This window comes from Haliotis rufescens, unplaced genomic scaffold, assembly GCF_023055435.1.
Source record: "Haliotis rufescens isolate VD_foot unplaced genomic scaffold, xgHalRufe1.0.p SCAF_4, whole genome shotgun sequence".
NCBI classification, from domain to species: Eukaryota; Metazoa; Mollusca; class Gastropoda; order Lepetellida; family Haliotidae; genus Haliotis; species Haliotis rufescens.
The window spans coordinates 41,177,765-41,203,642 of record NW_025964112.1 but is presented as its reverse complement, the minus strand read 5'-3'; the positions used below and the strand labels follow the sequence as shown (position 1 = coordinate 41,203,642).

The 25,878-nt window shown below is 41.7% G+C and overlaps 2 protein-coding genes across 5 annotated transcripts in view; one reads left to right on the top strand and one right to left on the bottom strand.

The window, feature by feature from the left end:
• Positions 1 to 25,878, bottom strand: part of LOC124135990 (protein timeless homolog) — a 71,240-nt gene that overhangs the window by 26,345 nt on the left and 19,017 nt on the right. For all 4 annotated transcript variants that reach the window (XM_048381703.1, XM_048381704.1, XM_048381705.1 and 1 more), the window contains 5 exons: positions 25,609 to 25,687; positions 24,610 to 24,743; positions 23,403 to 23,556; positions 17,408 to 17,488; positions 14,012 to 14,109 (listed from right to left, as the gene is read on the bottom strand). In XM_048381703.1, coding sequence (XP_048237660.1) covers positions 14,012 to 14,109; positions 17,408 to 17,488; positions 23,403 to 23,556; positions 24,610 to 24,743; positions 25,609 to 25,687 — 546 coding nt within the window. The remainder of the gene's footprint in view (positions 1 to 14,011; positions 14,110 to 17,407; positions 17,489 to 23,402; positions 23,557 to 24,609; positions 24,744 to 25,608; positions 25,688 to 25,878) is intronic.
• Positions 8,112 to 13,967, top strand: LOC124129358 (leucine-rich repeat-containing protein 4C-like). Its single transcript, XM_046492883.2, has one exon. The coding sequence runs from the start codon at positions 8,537 to 8,539 to the stop codon at positions 11,108 to 11,110; it is 2,574 nt and encodes an 857-aa protein (XP_046348839.1). The 5' UTR covers positions 8,112 to 8,536; the 3' UTR covers positions 11,111 to 13,967.

Here is a 25,878-nt window from a genome sequence, read left to right as displayed (position 1 = left end):
TTCCATATTTAATCTGTTTTCCTGAATATATGGCACGCTAATTACTAGCATACCAGTCTGTGTGAGGCCTATTCAAAACATCGTCGAGATCGGGATCGTCACTGTTTTCTTGTGAACTGCTGGAATCGTCGTCAGTATTCTAGTCGTTCTTGCTGCCAGAAATTGGTTCAAATTGAAAAGGTTGTACTTCTATGTCAGTATCTGTATGGGGTAGACCTTCCAAATCCATTTTTGACCTTGTGGGTCGAATTATTGGTGAAGATAAAAGTAGATTTCCGAGAGTGATTCGGCGCGGCACCGTTGCGCAACTTGTGTGTTTTGATGCTACAACTGTCCGGTATGACGTCACACTATCGCGTGACTGGCTACCTCATTATCTTACTTAATCGCCAAATGCTTTCGATGATCGTCCATTTTAGATTGCAAATTCAAGCTATATAACGAAGTGTTACTGTTTCAAACTGTCTTGAGTGTATAACATATATACCTAAGTATTCATTAATAGTGAATATAAAGCATGTGTAAAAACCTTTTTAAGAATCCTTTAACCTTTTTACTCCTCTTGGACTCCTTTGTAACAGCACCTTTGAGCAGCTCTTAAGTTGGAAGACATAAAATAATATTAATTTATTTATTTATTTATTTATTTATTTATTTATTATTTTTCTATTTATTTATTATTTTTTTAAAATTTTATTTATTTATTTACTTTGGTGAAACCAGTGAGCATGGTATTGTTCTGACAAACAGAAACATCAGGGGAAATCAGGGATTTTAACCCACGATCACAGGTTTCTTACCTACAAGACACCATGCTGGCCTCCATAACACACCTCTAGACAATGACGGCTCTGAGGGAACTATTCATGTCTCTTACAGTATGAAACAATGTTAAAACAAAAAATGAAACAAAATAAATGCTTTTTACTGATCATTAATTTTGTGCATCTTTTGTCAGTCTTGGTATGCTACCTCAACATAAGACACAGAAACCAGTCTTCCAGAAGAGAATTATAATCAGTTGTTGACAATCAGTACCAGTAAACATGTTGCTGACTTTGGAAGGAGGTGAAGCATGTCAAAAATGGAATGTCACTTGTGACGAAAACACAACAGGAAAGGAACACCCTCCACCTTCGCACCACTTAGCGTCAAACGTTGCCACTCCGATAAACACACTAAAATATCATTCTACTAAGTGAAGACCAAAAACACTTACACACCCTAATATCAGTATAGTCGAAAAATAAAAATCAGATATTCCAAAAGTCAAAGTAATCTTTGCAAAGTCACATTAGGAAAGGCCATTTCCTTAGGTCTATTATGCCAAAGACAAGAAGCTAAGTGAAAAAAATATATACTACGCAACATTTGGTTCGGACCAAACTCTTAAGTTAAAGGTGTGGTCCTACATATTGAGCAGTAAAAGTAAAGGTTTAGCAAGAAGAAATTAGATTTGTCTCGTCTAACTTCAAAAATTTGAACTTGCAGTTGTTGCTAAACATTGTTACAAGCAATCAAGAAGTTGTAATCCATTAAAGTTCCGTGTCTTCATAAAAACCTTTCATTGAATGGAGATCCGTTATCTGGAATTGTATAATTACATAAGGAATTGTAGGTTAGATATATCTGTACAGAACGGATTTAAATGTAACTGCCTACAATAAGGCCAGAATGAGAAAATCATTAGAATTTCATTTCCATATCGCATGAATAATATTGTTTGTTAGATATACCCTGATGGATGTGATTTTAATTTGTACATTATTATCTTCTAACGACACAAAATCTCCTTCAGATGACTGAAGTTGTGAAAATAGCATTGTGAAACTGAGACAATCTCTTTACGATACAACACAGAGTAAGATGTACATCGTGATTTGTCCTGACTTGACTTTTGAACATTGTCAGCAGTAAGTCATTCAGTGCACAATGAAAATATGTTTAAAACAATTGAACTTTTAACCTCCCACTCCAGTTTTCTTTAAACATGGAAGCGAGCGAGTACACAGGGGGGCAAACATTCTACGTTCACCCAGACACATGTAACTTTCTTCTGGAGGTGAATGAAATTGCCATCAAGCTGCTGCTTCCGGCAAGGGGAGCAGTGGCCACATTTAGCCGAGTTAATTAGAGGACACTTGACACGACACACCTTCCTCTAATGTAATGGGTGATACGCTCGATGCCAGGACGACCCTCCTTGTCACGACACAAAATATTCTGATGTACAGGGTTAGCAAGAATCTCAATTTGAAATTGCAATGGGTACTAATTTACAACACTTTTAGCAAAATTCCAACAATATTAAATGGACAATGGACTTAACAGATGGTATCCATGTGGAGAATCGAACCTGGGTCGTTGTGATGGTCAACACCTTACCACCAACTGACTAGTTACATTGAGTATTTGAAAAAAAGTACTTACAATTTTGACTTGTTCTGGTTGGGTTGGACTGTAAATATATGCAAAGCAAGTCAGGTTGCTTCCAGCGGAAAAAGAACGTTGTTGATAAATGTTGTTTCTGATTTTTATTTTGGATTATAACTCAGATAAAACACTTCTCTTGGTTTTGGCTGAGAATACAAACACCAGATCAAGTTTTATCCTTAATGTAAGTTTGAATACTGTATAGATATTGAACAGCTTGCCACAGTCCACAGGGCAGACATAGTACCTGCCTTATATACTTGAGACAATGTGCCAAGTAACTGGACAGTTATCTGACACAATGTACCAAGTAACTGGACAGTTATCTGACACAATGTACCAAGTAACTGGACAGTTATCTGACACAATGTTGGACAAGTAACTGGACAGTTATCCGACACAATGTTGGACAAGTAACTGGACAGTTATCTGACACAATGTTGGACAAGTAACTGGACAGTTATCTGACACAATGTTGGACAAGTAACTGGACAGTTATCCGACACAATGTTGGACTAGTAACTCGACAGTTATCTGACACAATGTTAGACAAGTAACTGGACAGTTATCTGAAGCAATGTACCAAGAAACTGGAGAGTTATCTGACACAATGTTGGACAAGTAACTGGACAGTTATCTGACACCATGTTGGACAAGTAACTGGACAGTTATCTGACTCAATGTTGGACAAGTAACTCGACAGTTATCTGACACAATGTTGGACAAGTAACTGGACAGTTATCTGAAGCAATGTACCAAGAAACTGGAGAGTTATCTGACACAATGTTGGACAAATAACTGGACAGTTATCTGACACGATGTTGGACAAGTAACTGGACAGTTATCTGACACAATGTTGGACAAGTAACTGGACAGTTATCTGACACAATGTACCAAGTAACTGGACAGTTATCTGGCGCAATGTTGGACTAGTAACTGGACAGTTATCTGACGCAATGTACCAAGTAACTGGACAGTTATCTGAAGCAACGTACCAAGAAACTGGACAGTTGTCTGACACAATGTTGGACAAGTAACTGGACAGTTATCTGACACAATGTACCAAGTAACTGGACAGTTATCTGACACAATGTACCAAGTAACTGGACAGTTATCTGACACAATGTACCAAGTAACTGGACAGTTATCTGACACAATGTTGGACAAGTAACTGGACAGTTATCCGACACAATGTTGGACAAGTAACTGGACAGTTATCTGACACAATGTTGGACAAGTAACTGGACAGTTATCTGACACAATGTTGGACAAGTAAACTCGACAGTTATCTGACACAATGTTGGACAAGTAAACTCGACAGTTATCTGACACAATGTTGGACAAGTAACTGGACAGTTATCTGACACAATGTTGGACAAGTAACTGGACAGTTATCTGACACAATGTTGGACAAGTAACTGGACAGTTATCTGAAGCAATGTACCAAGAAACTGGAGAGTTATCTGACACAATGTTGGACAAGTAACTGGACAGTTATCTGACACGATGTTGGACAAGTAACTGGACAGTTATCTGACACAATGTTGGACTAGTAACTGGACAGTTATCTGGCGCAATGTTGGACTAGTAACTGGACAGTTATCTGACTCAATGTACCCAGTAAATGGACAGTTATCTGACACAATGTTGGACAAGTAACTGGACAGTTATCTGACACAATGTTGGACAAGTAACTGGACAGTTATCTGACACAATGTTGGACAAGTAAACTCGACAGTTATCTGACACAATGTACCAAGAAACTGGAGAGTTATCTGACACAATGTACCAAGTAACTGGAGAGTTATCTGACACAATGTTGGACAAGTAACTGGACAGTTATCTGACACAATGTTGGACAAGTAACTGGACAGTTATCTGACACAATGTACCAAGTAACTGGACAGTTATCTGACACAATGTTGGACAAGTAACTGGACAGTTATCTGACACAATGTTGGACAAGTAACTGGACAGTTATCTGACTCAATGTTGGACAAGTAACTGGACAGTTATCTGACACAATGTTGGACAAGTAACTGGACAGTTATCTGACACAAGTTGGACAAGTAACTGGACAGTTATCTGACACAATGTACCAAGTAACTGGACAGTTATCTGACACAATGTTGGACAAGTAACTGGACAGTTATCTGACACAATGTTGGGCAAATGTATCATTTCATTGAAAGTCATCCCAACTAACATAAACATGAATTAGTAAATTTTCCATTGTCATTTTCTGTAAACATGGAGCCAAATATCCCCCTCTGAGCAGATGCACCTAAATCCCTGGTGTTTATGCAATCTGAAATTCCTCCTGATATCAAGAAAAATAATGAAAAGAAAACAAAATGATACTGAAACCTATCCTCCAGTTTTCTTATCAAGCAGATATTTATGGCGAATTTTAAATTTACTCCTCCATGGCATTTTTTTTTCTTTCCATCTGCGAACTTTGGTTTTGTTGCTACTATGTGCCATGTGAAGGACTAAACAATGCATGTTGCCACGGAAACGAGTCATAAACAGGAAGGAAGTACACTGTTGAGCGTTGAATACTACAAGATGTCTCGTGCACTAATTGTGTAATTGTTCCACTGCTGGACAAGTTCTCCCCCTTTCCACCCCACCCATCTCGTGACATGACTAATCTTAATTATTGTAGGAGGAAATTTATTTATGATTCATTTAGGATTTCAAACTAGGTGGCTGTGGCAGACAAAATGAGAAAAACAGCTTCATTTTGTCCAAAATTGGGATTCCCTTGTCAAGCGTAATTTCTCTAATTCAGAAGATATTTAAACATCATATTTAATGCAATCATAGTAACTAAGTGTAAAAGATTTTTCTCTTTATTTCGTTTGTTGTTATTGACACATAAGACACCTCTGCCAAACTAATTATTAAACTGGAATTTGTACCATCAAATAAGACAGTAGATCAGCCATCTCAGTATCAGCAACTACCCTAATCACATGAACTGGAAAAACTTCTAAATCGTTTCCAACAACCTCCATGACTTCACTAAAAGAAAAGTAACAGAAGCAGTCCACATTCACAAGCCATCAATCAACAAAAGATCAAGGCTATTTCACCCCATCTGCCTAACGTGAACTCATTGAGCAATAATCACCCCACCGATGTATACTTCAAGGATGTGAGCAGGTTTTCCGAAGAAAAAAAGAGAGGAAAACTCTAGGGGGGTCTGCAGAAATTTTTAAACATTTGATTGCATTTTAAGCATTTTTGTGTAGTTTGGACTACAATCACACCAAGAAATGTCAATGGCAAAAGTCAAGTCAAATAAACAAAAATGGTGGATGCAGTAAAATTGCGAAGTTAAATCAGTACTTTCAAAAAATTGGGCATAGCTTCCGCGGGTCTGGGAGCAATACTGCCATAAACTTCATCCCCCGTCCCCCCCGACACAAGGACAACTGTCACAAACGTGCAATGTCTAACCCTCTCCCTATGTTGAAGCATATTGAAAAAAACTTACCTTGTACTTACTTACCTTTTGTTGAAAAACAAAACGAAACAACATTGCAAACATAAGACATTAATACAACATATATCCCTGTGTTATGGGTTTTTCGGATGCTGAAGAAACATTTTTAGTTTTCCCACTAATCACATGCCCAACTGTAAAACATCTCATTCACTAAAAGGCAACTTTATCTTAAAAACAAGCCATTATCTGTATAGTTACAATTTCTGTGATGCCACACCCAACGTTAAAGAGCAAGTATTCGTGATAGAAAATGTATGATGTCCGAAAACCGACGATAATAGTATTGTGTCAAGGATAATAATAATAAAGGCATATGATGCTGAAAGCTCATATCAAAAACAGGACAATCTGCGACAGTTGTCTGGAATCACCATAATATTTTAAGGAGTATATTTTTTTTAATCTTTGATTATATTTTTACGCGGAGGATGATTTTTTCCGAGGACAACTGTTTTAAAAAACACAATTTTCCATGTTTCCACGGAGATTTCACATTTCTGATACTTAATCCTGTTTTATGGGTTTCCTCATCATGTGTTCTCTGTCCATCGTGTTGTTACAGGATTATCCTGCTGTTAGCATTGTTTGACCTTCTCATGTTAATCCCCCTTAGGTATGCAATTGTTACTGTTATCCTCCACCTACTATATATATTCTGTACCATGTTCATTATTCACCCTTGCTTGACAACAGTATAAGATCTATACCAAAACATATCCATTACAGTAAAATAAAGAAGCTGTTATACATAAATTGTGTCTACTTTGGAATCGGTAAATATTAAATGTCAACTGGATATTTGTTTCACTGACATTTGCATAGAAATGGATATATCAGTCTCTGAGAAGTTATAAATCCCTGGAATAGTGAAAATAATAGCATATTAAATTTGTTTCTTTGTTGTTTAACGCTGCACTCAGCAATATTCCAGCTATATGACTGCGGTCTGTAAACAATTGAGTCTGGATCAGACAATCCAGTGATTGACATCATGAGCATTGATCTACGCAATTGGGATCGATGGCATGCATCAACCAAGTCTGACCACCAGATCCCATTAGTCGCCTCTTTACGACAAGCATAGTCGCCTTTTACAGCAAGCAGTGGTTGCTGAAGACCTATTCCCCCCCCCCCCGGCCGGATCTTCACGGGTCTAAATATCAAATACCTAGCAGGGTTGTAATGATACTGTCAATGAAATGCTGCAGTAGTCCACTATGAATTTATTATGAGAGGGCCAGGTCTTATGTCGCTTTGAACAGTATTTCAGTTATATCAGGTGTCATCTCAATGTTGGCTAAAAGCCCTAAGTGAGTAAAGTCACACCAAGGTTAAAATGAAAAGGAAGTAGGAATACCCATACCGTGATGCATTGATATCCATCTTTTCACTGTATACATCACTAAGTCAAACACATATCCCACATGAGTACCATGTTGACAATCAGATCCATTTCCCTTCGTGTCCTCTAGTTCAGATTCTTACACAACAAATGACTAAACATGCATCCAAGGTTATATCTGCCACTGATATAGAACGATAGAATGACACTTCACTTCATAAAACCATCTTAAAATTTGACTCTACAATATTGTGTCATTTGTGTAATTGTTTGATTTAGTCATCATCAAAAACATGTTTTAAAACAGGAAATAATTTATTTTTTAAAATCTAGCATCACACATATAAGGCATGCTGTGAGGCCGTCAATTATTACCATGTCGAGAAGCAGATCCATATTCTCTTCAAGTCCTCTTGTACAGATTCTTACACAACAAATGACTAAACATGCTTCCATGGTTATGTCTGCCACTGAGTATAGAACGATAGAATGCTGTACAATCTTCACACCTTATACCGTTGTCGAGTTAATTCACTTCAAAAAACCATCTTAAATTTTGACTCTACAATATTGTGTCATTTGTGTAATAGTGTAATTTAATCATCATCAAAAACTTCTTTTTTTAAACAGGAAATAATTTTTAAAAAAGAAATTCAAACTCCAGCATCACATATATAAGGCATGCTGTGGGCTGTCAATTAAATGGAAGTAGCTGAGTGCTAGGAGCGGAGTTCTCCTTGTGATTCGAAGTGGCTACTTTTCCTTCCTTGTACGACTAACAGCTGATCTGTATCAAACTCAGGATACATTAGAATCAAATTTCGCATTTGAAAATAACGACGTGCATCCTCTCTCGGATTGGGCTTCAGAAAGAGTCAGAGACACATGACACACGTCTTGCACCAGTAGCAGTAACATGGGCCTCTGCTCCGTCGATGGATGCTGAAACGGTCGCGGTGCAGGGAATTCTGTGATCTGAGGATTCATGTGTTGTGGATGTTTCCCTATGTGTTGTTGCTGTATTTCTTATCACTGACAAAACTTTAACCCAAAGGATTTCAGATTCACACACAGGATTGTCTAAACAGGTTTTTGATTTTCATTATACGTTCTGAGAGAATCTTTTTCTGTCACAAGAATTAATCATATTTAACAAGTGACAATTGTGTGTGAGTCATCTACAATACAGGCTACATATCAAACTGTCAGTGACAGCTAAACGGTCCCTGTCTACATCGCAGGTACCCATGATGGCTGGCCTGACACCAGTGCTTCTGTGTGTTATATGTGTGGCAGGGTCCGTCTGCGTGGCGGCATGTCCCACCGGCTGTACATGCCATGAGGCAAGGGTTCACTGCTACGGAAAGCAGTTACGTGACATTCCAAAAAACATTCCTGCAGACACCATTTACCTCAATCTGGCCAGCAACCATCTTGAAACCATCAACCCGGAACGTCTCAGTCACCTCACGGCACTAACCGAACTGTTGCTAGGCGATAACAACATCCGAAACATCCAACCTGGGACATTTACTGGTCTATCAAGTCTCGAAACCCTCAACCTCAACTCCAACATGCTGACATCACTTCCTCCTGGATTGTTCGATGGGATGGGAAATCTCAGCTCTATCCTCATAACAAACAACAAGATTGTGAATATTGAGGGTGCGTTTCGGAACCTGTCCAACGTGAAACGAATGGACCTAGGAGGGAATCAGATACAGGCGTTGACGGACAACACATTCCAGGGCATGAAGAATCTTGTCTATCTCATGATGCCTGATAACAACATTAAGAAAATCTCCTCAAATAGTTTTGTGCCACTTCAAAGTCTGACATACATTGTGCTGAAGAAAAACTCTATCAAGGATGGCAATCGGTTATTCATTCGGAATCATCGTCTGTCGTACATCGATCTCACTGGATGCAGTCTGAAAGAAGTACCGATGGGGTTGCCATGGGCGACACGGTATCTTCAATTAAGTAATAATAACATTACTAGGATTAACAAGAGCACCTTCTCAGGAACACGACACTTAAGCATCATAGCGCTGGATGAAAACCAGATAACACGCATTGAAAAGGGAGCATTTTCTGGAATCAGAGAATTACAGGAACTGTGGCTCAATGCCAACAAGCTGAAAAAGATACCATCACCATTTTCCCCTAAGCTAACAAAACTGCACATCAGCAAAAACAGAATTTCTAAGATATCTAGAAAAGACTTTCCAAAGAATTCTGCACTTTCTGTCCTCTCACTGAGCAGTAATATGATTAAAACTATCAAACCTGGAACATTCAGTCAGTCTAAATTCCTGACAGAACTTTCCCTCAGTGGCAACAAGATAGCAAACCTGCAGACAGGCGTCTTTGCCGAGCTCGGAGAAATCCAAACCTTGTCCCTCAACAATAACAAAATCACCAGAATACAGAAGGGATCCCTCTCTGGATTGACAACCTTGACTAAACTTGAGATGGCTTTCATTGTTGACATCGAGACAAATGTCGAGGGAAACATATTTGCTGACATGCCGAACTTGCAGTTTCTGGATCTTCAGCTCAGTCCTGCTATATCTGCGCAAGTTCTGGGCTCTGACGACATGATGTCGTCTCTTTCTAATGTAACCCACATCAATCTGATGGACAATGAGCTGACATCGTTGAATCCCAACCTGCGGACGTACCTGCGTAGTGTTCAGCAGATCAAGATCGCTGGGAACAAGTGGCATTGTGACAAGAGACTGCAGTGGCTCAGTGCATGGATGAAGTCACACAAGAAACTGTTCTTCATGGGCAGAAATGTGGAATGTCACACACCATCATCACTCAAAGGCTTACCCCTTTCCATTTTAAAACCATTCCAATTTGCTGCTGTCACAACGACCGTGGCACCACCATCAACAACTGCATTAACACCAGCAACAGAGGCATCGACAACACAAGGCTTTGCAACATCTAGACCACCTAAGAAGGCTACTGTTAAAAAGTCCAAACCAAAAGGGCGTCCACTGACCACAGCAATCCCTCCTACCAAGATTGTGCTGACGAAGATGATGACAAAAATAGTCACGCAGAGATTTTTTGTTTTTCCCAGTACAACACCAAAACCAAAGGTAAAGAAATCAAGAAAAACAAGAAAACCAAAGAAGACCACAACTCAATTTCGCCCGCAGACTACCATGATAACCACCAGTACAATGTCAAGGACACGCAAAACACCAAATAAGGTCATTACAACAAAATCCCCTTACACACAACAAATTACATCGGGAATGCTTACAGGAACATCGGTAACTCCGACACTGGATGACAATAGTCTCACAAGCGATGAAGACACTCTCATGAAATCCAGCACTGACAACTCATTGAATATTTCCAACCCAGGAACACCAATGAATTCTTCAGATGACCTTGAAACAGGGAACAGTTCTAACCAAACGTCACAGACAACCAACTCCTCAGACTCCGATCCATCTAAGAAGGCCGCAGTATCTACTGCAGGCGGGGTCGACATGAAGACTGTCATCGTCGCAACGTGTGTCACCGCTGCCGTGATTCTCATAATCCTGGGCGTCATCATATTTTTCGTGATTCGGTACCGGCAGAACAAGCTTGTGTACCATCGTGCGCTGCAGTATCGACAGGACTACAAAGACGTTGTGTTCTTCGTAGGTGAGCCCATGCCTGAACTAATGATTGACACCAAGCAAAGAGCTGTGAGGTCAAGGTCAGACCGAGGGTCAACATCGTCACGGCCCAGTGAGGACATTACCAATGACCTTGCAGCAAGCATGAAAGTATACACTTGGGACGACGAGTAAACTGTGTACATGTGACAATAGATAAAGTGTACGTTATAACAACAACAACAACAACAACAATATATGGATATTTGTAATGCGCTATAGTCTATCCATTGAAGCATACTCAAAACGCTAAAAACATTATTTCCCCAGTCAACAGATCAGTTTCCACTTGATTTTCAGCTCCCTGGGGAGTATACAACCCAAGGTGCCTGTGAAGCGCTAGAAGGTTAGCATAAATATGACAATAGATAAATTCAATCTTTTGATCTCTGCATAACATAATAATTAAATTCATTAATCGCAAGAAACAATACCTTCATTAATAATATCATTTTCACAATGATCAATGTTTAAAATGTAATTTCGCTTAATGAAGTAGCATTTGAAACAATATTTAAATGAACCGCCCAATTGAGCATATATTGACAAATGACTTGCAGATATGTTTGTCTACAGAAACACCTTTCTCAGCATATTGGGATTATCAGTCAATGGTATATTGAGAAAGAAGGCATTTGATTTAAAGTAGTTGCTAGGTGACTTTATATGCATATTTATCTGATAGTGATAACAAGTTAAACCGATTGGTTTATCACATTGATAATACTAGTCACCATATGATAAATTATATTATTTGACTCTTGTATCAAAAACTAGGCTTTGCACTATAAGGCTTTTTAAGAGGATATTGTTTGTGAATATTTGTAAATATCTCCAATTGTATAAATATTTCATAGTAGGATATAGTTTTATAAATTGTTTCGACATGTATAGAATTTATCTATTTTTATTGATGAATTAATACTCCAATATATATATTGATACTTCACATTTATTTTGTCAAATTCATATACATATATATGTATACATATTTCTATGATCTTTATAGATAATTAAAATGAATGTCAAGAAATCATTCAAGTATGGAGCTCTGTCTACATATATGTTTCCGTCTCGATATAAATTCCAGTGGGTCTCAGACAACGGTAAATGTTGCCAGTGCCTGAAAACTAGAGCTGTCAAGAAACCAGAATATTGATACAGATTATCATTAAATTCACAAATTGATGCTGTGAATAAAAATATGAAGACACCATAGTTACTAACTAATGCTTCATTTTCTTAAGAATTTTGTATATTGTCAAGAATGGTACAAATACCCATGTCTTTAAAGACGTAAGCGTCAGTAAGAAATACAACTAGAATGTGTTTTTATTGAAAAAAATATGTCCCCCCATACTTTTGGGGGATACATTAGTTCAAGCTGTTACTGTAAATATGTTTGCAAATCTGAAAAACAATAATAGTATTATAGCCTGGAAAGATAATGTATTCATGCAGAATTATTCACTGGCTGTAGAGTTTTGACAGGAACAAACACGACTTGTTTCAGATGTTTTGGACTTAGTCCAGATTATTTCCATGGAAACATAAGAAAATAATAATAATAATAATAATAATAATAATAATAATAATTTCAAAATAGCAAAAGTCACCAGTGAAGCTGATGAGCAGTGCATTGTTGAAAAAACAAACCCTACCCTCGTTTGGGAAATTGTTTCCATGCAAACAATCTAAAATACAATTCTGACAAATTTCAAGATAGCAACAGGCACCAGTTAAGCTGATAACCAATGCATATGTGCAGTTTCATACATACAAGTAGATTTCAAGTTATGGCCTGGAAATTTACTGTTTTACAGGTCTTCACCTCAAGTGTACTTCTTATAGTGGCATTAATTGATGCATCGATATGTGATATTTCTCATTCCCTTACCCTACATCAATAATGTAATTTCCAATTTATGCCAAAGGTTCTAAGATTTCTTTGTTGTTTGTTGTTTAACCTGGGGTAGACACCTATGGTCAAATCAAACTAATCTGAATCTCATTTCAAACTAGCGGTTAATGTGAAATAGGTAAATTTGAGCAGAAAACATCTATCCCTCTGGATTTTCACTATTCTCGGGCTAACGGACTAGTGGCTGTGTCTATCCCTGGTTTAACGCCACACTCAGCAATATTTCATCACGGGCTGTACGGCTAATTAAGCTTTGGAATAATCACGACAGGGGTAAAAAGAGGTTATTTTATGAGAAAAAGAGTAATGTTAAGAGTACCATGTTCGAGTTCTAAAGTAATATTGGTGTACATAAAATTATTTCCCTGTCTGCACAAGCAAAGATTGAACAATAAAATTACATGTGTGTGTTTTAACATAACAACCAATCAGAGACCGCTGTGAATTGAAAGCATGGCTCTCATTGGCCAGCAGTTTCACTGTACAATGCTTCATGTCACCCATGCATGAACAATTTGCTCTCCATGATAATTTAAGCATGTAAATAATTTGTGAAAAAAAAATTAAAATCAGGAAGGGCAAGTACAATAGCATAATTCTAAGCTCAAAAACCTAACTATTATGGCAAAATCGTAAACATTGCCGTAAGATCAGTGCCATATGAATGAAACAATCTGTGGTCTAGTTAAGTTTTTTCAAGAGACTGAAGTGACAAACACTGAATATCCCCCCCCACCTCCTTCTCTGATTAGAAACATATCACTTTTGAACATTAAATACAAAATCTATTTATTGATTGAACCATCCATGAGCTAGTCTGGAATAATGAATCCTGGTTTTAGGAGACAGAGACATGAAAGAAAGTATCAGATGTACTAGGATACGGACTTGATCTGTTATCAATGGGAGACAACTCTAGCGTGCACCTCCTTCTGAATGAGACAGCTGACCTTCACAGAGTATACAACAATTAGAGGTCATTCAATGTATTCCAGATTAGTGTTAAAACAATGGTATGGTGTTCAGTAACTGTAAAAAAATCATTGGAAAAAATAAACATTGTCAAATTCATCTGACCTTATTTATTTTTTTAGAATTTAAGTACTTTTACTCACTTGGTAACGGAGCCATGAAGATTTCCCGTAGAGCCATGAACTCATCCTCCGGGGGCATGTTCTGAGTCCCGAACTCGTCACGCTCCGGCCACACCTCCCTGTAACCATAGCAACACATGCAAAACACATTCATATCCTCAGCAATGTTTTGAGTATGTGGCTGGGGTCTGATGACACACATCAGCCAGGCCAGGGATTGACAGTCATTACTGCTTACATTGCAACGCGGAGCAAAGACTTTGCAGGAACTGACTTGCATGTCTCATTATCTATAGAGATATTTTACTATTCTCAGTGTTAACAATGGTTCAAAACTGCAACATGTAAACACAACTCTTTGAAGATACCATTGTTCCACAACAATAAGCTGGTATGATACACTTCAATACCAGAACCAGGTTCACTAACAAATACTGAAAACTCGCAACATCCCTGGGCTTATTCAATGACATTGCGTGTCGAGATGGTTGGTTGGTTTGTTGTTTAACGCCACACTCAGCAATATTCCAGCTATATGACGGCGGTCTGTAAATAATCGAGTCTGGACCAGACAATCCAGTGATTAATATCATGAGCATCCATGCAATTGGGATGGATGACATGCATCAACCAAGAGATGGTAGATCACTGAGAGCAGCTGATGCACACTTGATGACCCTAACTTGCTAGGCTGTCATCATGGGGGATTTTTTCGCCGGTGTAGATGACAACAAAATTTCACGAATTACGTCATAGGGTTTTGTGACATGTTTGTTGACTTGTTGGTGCTGAATTTTATTAATACGAGTCAACTTAAGAGAGTTTGAAGTTGCATTATTCTGTTAAACTCAATTTCATTTTGCTGTGCATTGCGCCAAGGTCTGTCTAGTTACACAGGACAGTGAAATATTGTATTCATAAGCTTGACCTAATTATGACAGGAATTCCTATAGTTTGATCAAATGAGGTCTTAGAAAGTTATAAGCGGCAAGTAATATACAATATACTAAACTTGCTCCAGTAATATATCAATGTTATAAAATTTGTGAATACTTCTGGTATCTGATTTGCTTTTGCACATCTGATACCAGGGCCCACAAAAAGCTCAAAGCTCGGAGTCAGTATACTTTGTCTGAGTGGGGTATTCGTGTTTAAGTGTGGTATGGTATCTCACATCTTCCCGAGGCAAGAGAGTTAACTGACTTTCAAAGTCCAGTTTCCACCCTTGCCGAACTAGGCTGGAATTACTGGGCTTGATCGTAGCACCACCAGTGGCTATTACCAGTTATGTCCCTTCTAAGCCTCTCCTATGGACCAATCAAATTCCACCTCTTGTATCACTTGCGTTTGCTTCACACAAAATGATGGCGCCCAGTCAAGACGATCCGACAGATAATCAAGATCTATATTGTGATAAAACGGGTCTTACATCGCAAAATGCATCAAATCATGTGAGCACCTTGATTAAAAGCATGAAAAGATTTGGAAAATATCTGCTGACAACTAGTTGGCGGTGCACATGTTTTGCAAATCCTGCAATCGACCGAAATCTGCACGACGGTTTATGAACCGGATTTCGATTTCGGTGCGCGATTTTGATTGGACTATGCATAGACTCGTTAATCCAGCCAAAATGTAACTCCATAATACCAGCCTAGTTCGGCAAGGGTGGAAACTGGACTTTTATAGTCAGTTAACTCTCTTGCCTCGGGAAGATGGGTATCTCAGTGGGCTAGCACTATAAATCGGAATCAGTCCTGACTAGTACAAGCAGAAACACACACACACACACGTGCATATACGCCACTATATAAGTGCAATAATCTTGGAAGCGACATTAAACCCCATTTCACCTCACCCCACACCTTTCTACTCCACTTAAACTGGGTCAATATTCAGAACACTTATGACACGCATGTGTTATTTGAATTAAGGACAATGGTAACCTTGTATTCAAACCATGCAGCTTATTGGAGCAAGCAAGTGGACTACATATGACTCGATTGATCTTGTTTGCTTGCTTGTTTATTGTTACATTCAACAATATGCAAGCTATATGACGGAGGCCAGTAAACAGAAGTCTGACCAGACAATTCAGTGGTTTATATCATGAGCAATGATTCACACCATCCTTGTATGATGACATGCTATTAGAGCTGAGTATCTCTTGGGATCTTGCCATATGATTCATATCACGAGAAGTGAGTGAGTGAGTGAGTGAGTGAGTGAGTGAGTGAGTGAGTGAGTGAGTTGGCTTTAATGCAGCTTTTAACAGTATTCCAGTTATATCGCGGCGTGTCAGCTTAATGTGGGAGGAAAGTCCGAAGTGATGCAGGTCTCAGATGTTTACCACTTCGGTGAAATCCATGAGCACGGGTATGGTGCTGACAAACCTAGAAACATAATCAGGGCGAACTGGGATTCGAACCCACAATCATAGGTTTCTGGCGTGACCAAGGGCACAGCGAGTCGCAGCGCCTTAGAGGATTGGACCACCCGTGCCCCCCCCCCATCACGGACTGATGAAACTACTGGTATCACCATACACCACATTAAATAGGAAGAAATGATGATGAAATCACTGAAATACAGCTCTAAAACCTCCTCCTTCATAGCTTTATTTATTGTTATCTCAAAACCTTTAACAAAGAAAAACACAAGAACAAACAGTTTTAAATGAAGGAATGGTTATTAAATGTAACAGCTAGTTGGCACGTTCTCAGCTATGACGTCCTTGTGCTCTGCCATGTTTACAGGTGGCGCTATGCTACTTCTGCTATTATGGGAGGTCACTCTATTAGTTTATTCTATTTATTTATGGTGTATCGTGATCTCACAAAATGACGATTCATACATTGTGTGTACATAAGAATCTATGATATCGTAGCTATCGGTGAATCGTTACAAACCTACATGCTATCATCCAAGTCACTGAGTCTGACCACCCAATCCATTTGGTCGCCTCTTACTACCTGCATAGGAGACCAATCCTAACCCAGGGCCATCAACAACACAACAACTGGCGTGAGTCTGTACCAATAAGATCCAACCCACTGAATGACTCTGAATATGACGATGGTCCCCACAGGTGTCATGATAGCTAGTTTGTTTGTTGTTTTACGCCACACTAAGCAACATTCCAGCTATATGACGGTAGTCTGTAAATAATCAAGTCTGGACCAGACAATCCAGTGATTGATATCATGAGCACTGATCTAGACCAATGGGATACGATGACATGCATCAACGAAGTCAGCAAGCCTGACCACTCGATCCCTCACTCGATTGTTAGTTGCCTCTTACAATCATAGTTGCCTCTTATGGCAAGCATGGGTTGCTGAAGATATAATCTCTTCCCGCATCTTCACGGGTCTCATGATAGCTAGGGTTAGTCTGTAGTAGTGGGATCCAACTTACCGAGCTGCTCTGAAGATGGCGATGGCTTCACCAGGGGACCGATTCCTCATGCTGTCCTGAATACGACACATGGCATCCACTCTGTATAACAGACAAGCAGATGATATAGTAATCAAGGCTGGAGTGAGTGAGTGAGTGAGTGAGTGAGTGAGTGAGTGAGTGAGTGAGTGAGTGAGTGAGTGAGTGAGTGAGTGAGTGAGTGAGTGAGTGAGTGAGTGAGTGACAACACCAAGAACAATGTGGGCCGAACTTAAGGCTGTTTATGTCATACATCCATATTCAGGCACCAGTGTCAGTAAGACATTACTGAGAGTGAGTCAGAGAGTTGGGTTTAACACCACTTAGAATGGTATTGCAGTTAGAACCTGGCATCAGCTTCCCGTGGGAGGAAAGCCCAAAGTGGAAAGGGTCTACAATGTTTACCACTTTGGTGAAACCCATAAGCATGAGTATGGTGTTGAAAACCTAAATAAACTAGAACGGGTTTTTACTGAAAAACATTGGTTGAAGTTGTTACTGTAAATGTGTTTGGAAATCCGAAAGACAATAGCAAATTATAGCCTGGAAAGAAAATGTTTTCATGCAGAAATATTCATTAGCTGTAGAGAATTGGTGGGAAACAAAGGCTACTTATTTGAGACAAAGTCCAAATTGCTTCCATGGAAACACAAAAATGGGTTTTTCAGATTAAAAACAATGTTTTATTGGTCTGTTTTCAGTCGTACAAATGGGTATCTCTCATACCCTCACGTCTAGTCGCACGTTTAGAGGAAGCCAGAAGCTGGAATGTAAACATTAAACTTGTTTCCGTCCGGTTGCGCACGCACCTCCCTATGACAAGTCACAAATCTCGAAGAATAAGCCATCAAGCAGGACTGGACTGGATTACTTCCCTGTGGGGATGGCTGGGTGGGAACGTACGACTGAAAACAGACCAATAAAACATCGTTTTTAATCTGAAAAACCCATGTTTTAGTCTGTTTTCAGTCGTACAAATGGGTAGAATTCGACGGAACACTGAAAGGAGGGTCGGGAAAGTAATCAGGCAGTGACCACTTTCACGTCGAATGTATCAAGTTCCTCACCCCTGTAGTGACAATAGAACATTCGACCAGATGCACGGACGAGACAAGTTGTTTATCACGAACGCACAGCATGGTAATGCTCTTCGACACACAACTAATTATCGATGCGACAGGCCAACTGCACGCGTCAGTTGAACTGTGATCGAAGTGTGGTCGACGAATAGTTTAGTTACAGAGCAACTCGCAGTATACAAGGTAACTAAAACAGCATGTTTTTCGCTAAAAAATCCCATCGGAGACCAAGATGGACGTTGCCATGGTTACGCTGATCGAACGTAATCCGACCGACGTCAATGGCATGTATTTCCGTAATTCTCGCAGCCGTAGCCAGCGAGAGAAGGAAAAAAACGTTTTCTGAGACAATAAGTCGAAGGCGACCTTATCGAGAGGCTCGTAAGCCTGACTAGACAGGTTGCGCAGAACGACATCGAGGTCCCAGGCCGGCGGTCGGAATTTACGTGATTGATCTTCAACCATGAAGGCACGTAGAATCTTCTGCAACTCCGGTACGTTAGTGAGCTTGTCGCCCGTAGGAGACGGCACTACTGAAGCCAAAGCTGCCAGATATGTCGAGATCGTCGACCCTTTCAGACGCCGAGATGACCGGAGAGAGACTAGGAACTCCGCTACCTGTGGTGGGGTCGCTACCGCCGGGTTGAAGCCATGAGACCTGGCGAAAATGGAGAAAGGGGTCCACTTGTCATCTTACAGCTTACGAGTCGTAACTCGATGTGCCGACGAGACAAGCGCTGCCGCTTTAGCCGAATAGCCTTTCTTCATTAACGAGGTCTTAAGCAAACCCAGGCGTGAAGCTGGAAGTTCTTTATCCCCGGATGCAAGTCGTCGGTGTGAGGATGAAGAAGGAGGTCGTCTTGATCTGGCAACGGGAACAGTGGTTCAACGATGATCTGAAGAAGTTCCGGGAACCATGTTCTGGCCGGCCAATAAGGCGCGACCAAAGGCAGACGTAGGTTGGCCGTTTTACGAACTTTCACCAGTTGCGATGGTAACAGCTAAGCGTCTAGACCCCCCACGATATCGCTAGAGCGTCGTGGTCCCATGCCCATGGGTCTGGAACCGGCGACACGAATCGAGGGAGGCGGTTGTTGTACGGGGCAGCAAAGAGATCTACTTGGGGCAACCAGAGTCGATCTGTCAGCAGATGAAAGACTGTCGGATGGATCATCCACCCCGTGGGAGACGGGCTCGATGGTCTCGACAGGGCGTCGGCAATCACATTCTTGGCCCCCGGGATGTGACGGGCGCGTACGCCCATGTCCAAGTCGTCGACGAGGGCGAAGAACCTGAATGTCCGGTCCAGAAGGGCCGCCGACTGAGTTGTTCCCTGTTTGTTGACGCAGTGGACGACTGTATCATCAGCCGTTTCCGACGGAGTCGAAGTTTCCAAAACTCGACCGCCCGAATCACTGCTTCCATCTCGAGGTAGTTGATGTGGAGGACCTTTTCTACTCGCGACCACCACCCGGCCGCTTGGTCGTCCCCGAAGTGCGCTCCCCAGCCTTCCAATGACGCGTCTACGAATAGGTGTAGTATGAACGGAGGCTCGCTCATAAAGACGCCCTCGCAAACGTTCGACGGCTGGAGCCACCACTCCAGATGACAACGTAGCTGCGCCGGAAGTGGAACCAGGAGATTGGGAAACTCCAGGTGGGGGTACAGCAATCTCTGCAGCGGACGAAGTTGAAGACGACCTCGATGGGTCAAGTCTTGGGCCGATGTCAACAGACCGAGGACTTCCTGCCACGTGTGCACCGACGACGAGGCATGTAGACGTCACGGAACGCTGCTGACAATCTTGTCCCAACGGTCTTGAGGTACCTGGACCAGATTGACTCCCGTCTGGAAGCGTATCCTAATGTACTGTAGAACCCGAGGTGGTACCAAGTCCGACTTTTGAAAGTTGACGATCCACCCGAGGTACCGTAGTAGACTCAGGGTGGTCGCCAACTCACCTTGAAGGGCTACTGTAAACTGGTGAGCTTGGAGCCCGTCGTCTAGGTAGAAGGCGACCCTGATCGCCTGCCGATGGAGCCATTCTACGACCGTCTTCATGATCCGTGTGAAAAAGCACGGGGCCGTAGAAATTCCAATCGGGAGGGCCGCCCACTGGTAATAAATACCTTGGCATTCGAATCGGAGGTACTTCTGGAACTCGGAAGCTATTGGTACATGTAGATACGCGTCCTGAAGGTCTAACGAGACGAGGAAGTCGTTCGGTAATATCATCCGACGCAGAGAGCTGAGGGATATCAAGGTGAATGTGTCGGGTGGTTGGAGGTATGTTGCGTTGAGGAAAACCCACTTGTGGGCATAGTGACGAAGTCGCCCCCCTACCGGTAGCTCGTCTAAAGGTAGTGTCACCGGGGGAGACTCCAACCATGGCGACGGCGGGGGAATGGACCTCACTTCCTCCCCCGCTGGTACTTTCCCCCTCTGGGAAACTTGGAAAAGGAGACCTGGCGACCTTTCCTGTCGGAACCTCCCTTGCGGGACGGCTGTCGAGGCACGTCCCTACGGAAGGCCCGTTGCACATTCTCGTTTCGGTAACGTCGTCGTGGGGCGTTCGAAACCGGTGGCCGTCTGGACAGGTTGGGTGAAGCCGAAATGATGATGTCACGCTCGGCTCCCCTGGAGTACTTGTCCAGAACGTCGTTGGTACGACCGTCGAACAACTGTTGCGATGTCCACGGGGCCCGTAAGAGTGACCTGCCATGACGATCAGGTAGGTCAGTGCAGTCGATGTAACCATGGCGACGCGCCGTAGTAATCTGGCCCGATACATATCGGGACTGGGCGAGGACGTCCTAGATCCACCGTTGCATACAGGTGAGGACCGATGGCACCGTCCTGTCGTCCTCGTCCTGGGGTTCTTTCACCTCAAAGTACACTGAGAGGGCCTTGATCGCTGTCGACAGCATAGCAAGCGTTTGCAGCTGGTGACGAACAGCAGTGCCCATGGATTCCAAATGTGGAGGGTGCTGGTCTCTTGAAGAGTAGCCCCCAGTCCAAATCCCTAGTCATGGGTGACGAAAACGGCATGCCATAGATCGGGTAACGAGATCGACCAGGCGGCTTGCAGAAGCTCTGCCCAGGCAGAGCAGAACCAAAGTTCTGGTCAATATCGTGAGCCATGGCTCTGAAGACATCGGGAGGAGAAAACTGAAGAGACTGCGGTGTATCTCCGACCTTAAAGCCCGCACGCGTCCGGTTGTCACCGTTCTTTGCTGGCTGTCGTCACAATCCATCGTCGACGTCGAGTGTGGAGGCGTAGATGAAGGAGCTGCTGTACTAGTTGACGGGCCATGGACCCCTGACGTAGTCGTATCCTTCTTGGTCGACGCCGTCGAGGCGAGGACCGCCGCCGTGATCTGGGCTATCAAAGCCGGGTCGATATGAAAGTGAGATGAGGTCATCGTTCTGTCACTATCTTCACTACGACGCTGAACCCCCAAACTCTCCCTGCGATAACGTCGCACGTCCCCGTGTGGACGAGGGCTACGATCTCTAACTGTAGAAGTACTACGATCCGCATCGTAGTTATCGTCCGAATCGTACATTCGACGACCACGATGACGATGAACGCCCTCGTGTCGTGTACTGTCTCTCGACGAGGCACTCATCCTGTCGTCCCGACTTGAACGGGAACGACTTCTGTGTCCACTGTCGTCCCGCACGACGTCCCTATCGTCGTTGGTAGAACGAGATGCGGACCGACTGGGGACCGTAGTCCCCTCATGGTCCTCGTCACCACCCGGTCCCGTCGTAACGGGGGAGGCTGAGTGACGCTCTCGATCAACCGAATGACGAAGACCAGTCGTGCGGGTAGTATCATCAGCAGGCGAACGGTCACGTGTCTTGTCGAAAACTGAAGTTGACTGAGGCGGGTCTTTTTCAACTGATTTCTGAGGTGTGGTCGACTCTCCACCCCCAGGGCCTGATGCGGAGGGTGCAGAGTCCAAGGATCCAACCGATGACCATCTCCGCTTGTAGCGCTGGTCAGCGGCCCGCTTCGCCAACGCACGAAGATACAAGTTAAAGTTTATTGAAGACAAGTTCTCACATTTTTTACAACGTTTATTCCACGAATACGTTGAAAACCCGTCCTTAATGATGCAGGAAGGACAATACTTGTGAGGGTCTACTTTAGACAGTTTTCGTTGACACGAGGCACAAATGCCCGACATATTGCCACGTGTAGAATCACTGTCAAACAGCGAAACACGCGTTGAACACAAACAATGGATTACCAAGGATTACATTCCAGGAGTCTACAGGTAAGACATATTATGACTTTATTAGAACAACTGTAGATAAGCGATAAGTACTAGTAGAATACAAACTAGCAGTCTACCGCGAAAGACTTTCTCGAGCGACCAGCGCAGAGGCGCGCTGAGAGATTTGTGACATGTCATAAGGAGGTGCGTGCGCAACCGGACGGAAACAAGTTTAATGTTTACATTCCAGCTTCTGGCTTCCTCTAAACATGCGACTAGACGTGAGGGTATGAGAGATACCCATTTGTACGACTGAAAACAGACTAAAACAAATAATTTTTTAAATTAAAAATAAGCAATAGTTGAGCATGTGGTCATTGCACATGTATAGTTTCAGACCACTGGGAACCGAGCCAAAAACAATATGTCTCCCCTCCAGCTGTTGGTAGGGGATGTGGGGGAAAAAAAAGAAAGAAGACATATATATGGACAACAGGGATTCAAATCGATGTTCATAGATTCCTGTCATGTCTAAGGGATGCAACTCTGCACAGCGAATTGTGGGTCCCCACCAACAGTATTAATGGTCAGAGTAAATAGGCTACAGGTATAACATATATTTACACATGGCACTGCAGGCACCAGATGAGAGTGTCCCTCCGTATATAGACCTACCTCTGCTGATCAACCTCTACTTCAGATGCAGCATCAAATGGCGCCACATCAGGCACCTCATCACGACCCTGGAATATGGAGGAGAGCTGACTGGAGATCTCGTCCCAGAGGTCCTCGAGCTCCTGAGGTGTTGGCTCCAAGGGTTCAGGTGCAACTGGGAAATAGCATTGTACATTAATAGTGAGTACGGTTTTATGCCGCTTTTAAGCAATATTCCAACAATATCAAAGCAGGGGACACCAGAAATGGGCTTCACACATTGCATCCAGGCGGGGGAATCAAACCCGGGTCTTTGACATGACGAGCAGGCGCTTTAACCACTAGGCTACACCACTGCCCTGTACATTAATAGGGAACCCTACACTGACTAGATCAGAGTGAGTGAGTGAGGTGGATTTAACACCGCTTTGAATAGTATTTCAATAATGTAACAGCGGGTCAGCTTAATGTGGCAATGTCATTTAGATTTGCTAATATCTGGTGGGAATTGGATAATGCTATTCCTTATCATGCTTACTGCTGTTACTGCTGTAACATTTTCGCGGTAATAGAGAAGTTCTGTATTCGACGTAATAAACGCCCTGCTCAAATAAGCGTCCCCTACTTCTAATTTTGAGAGCACCCTGGGTGTTTATTATGTCAAATATGGTAGTCATTTGGGGACATATGCAAGAATAAACCAATAGAGCCTTCTCACAATCTCTAATGTTAAAGCTTGCTCATCAGTCATGCAAAACCAAAGATCAAGATCAAGGATGCTTCATAACAAAAAGCATTTAATCTAAGGAATATTAAAAGCGGAAATGGAGGAGAAGCTGTAAACTTCACATTCCACTGATTTTGAAATTAAAGGGCTCCTTGACATAAACCTGTTCTTTAAGTTTAAACTTAACTTGTTCCTAGATTCAAGTATCATAGAAGACACCGGGATGCCTTCATTTCAAACACTGAGGAATACTGGTAGGCAGCGTTAAAAATTCGCACTAGTCCTGTAATCCTTGCCAAACTGTTAAGTTACCAATAGTTAAGGTATCATAAGGACTAGTAGAAATTTGCCATTTTTAAGGGTCTTACTATACGTTATCATTATAAGGACTAGTGGACTACAAATGTTAGTTTCTACCCCTGGGTAGGATGTACTGGTGCTGGGTGATGCAAGTCACTGAACTTTGTTCATTGTGCTGGACAGATGTATGACTTGACATACCATTGGCCTTGACCTTGGGCTTCTTCTTCTTGGTCTTCTTCTTCTGGACCACCAAATGGGAGTTGTTCTTGCAGTGGTACTCCAGCATCTTCACAAACAGGTGGCTCGTCTCCACTAGGTCCCGCAGGTACGTTCTGGGAACATCAAGCATGCAGCGTCATCACTTGCATAGTTGGGAGGTAATCAGCTTCAGAAGTAACAGTATAACAGAAGTAACAGTGTGATACTAATAGCACTGAAGATGAACTCCATTTCATATTTGATTGCGAGGCATAGGTATTGTTGAGAAATAAGTACATACCAAAGTGGCATATTTCATAAAAAAATTGTAAATTTCATAAATTACTGACTTCTAATAATGTGTCAATCCGTAACAAATGTGCTAAGTTCGTTAAAGAAGCTCTGAAATGTAAATATGCACTTGATAGTTAGTATATTATGTCATGCCTAATTGCCATATATATATATATATATGACATTGTTGTATCAACTGTGTACATGGGTCGATGGCATACGAGACAAAAATACAGTAGAACAGACACTCTGGTTCGCATACACATGGACGCATGGATCTTACTGCTTTAAAACTAAGGGTGCATGGTTTCACCAGTATATCGGTAAATTGAGGTTCACTCTTTCCACTATAAGTATCGCAATATCATTTTTAATGCTCGGTATATATCAGGTGATTTCAAATAGTGAGTTTTATCTTGTGTTTAATGTGATACATGCGTATTTATTGAATGTGTAAACATTATGTCATACCAGAATCTTGTTTTGTTCCTTTTATGAACTACAAATGTTTCATTTCATCCACTGGTGTTTCAAATGCTTCTGAATTCAAAATTTAGAATTATACAATACTGCAATAATGGCAGAACATGTGCTCTATATTAAAATCCCTTTTTTGACATCTAAAGTGCTGTTGAATAAGTTTCTTCTATGGCACTGCAAACATAATTAACCAACCACTTAAATACACAAAATTTGTCCTGGTACCTTGACTGTTTAGACTGGTCAAACTTCTTCAGGAGAGTTGTAAATATATCCCGAAACTCCATCATGTAGAAGACATTGCCTGCAAAGAGAGTTACCAGCACAGTGAGATTTGGTTTGTTTGTTTAACGCTGCACTCAGCAATATTCCAGCTATATGACAGCGGTCTGTGAATAATCGAGACAATCCAGTGATTCATATCATGAGCCTTTTACGGCAAGCAAGGGTTGCTGAAGTCCTATTCTATCCCGGGTCTTCACAGGCCAGCACAGT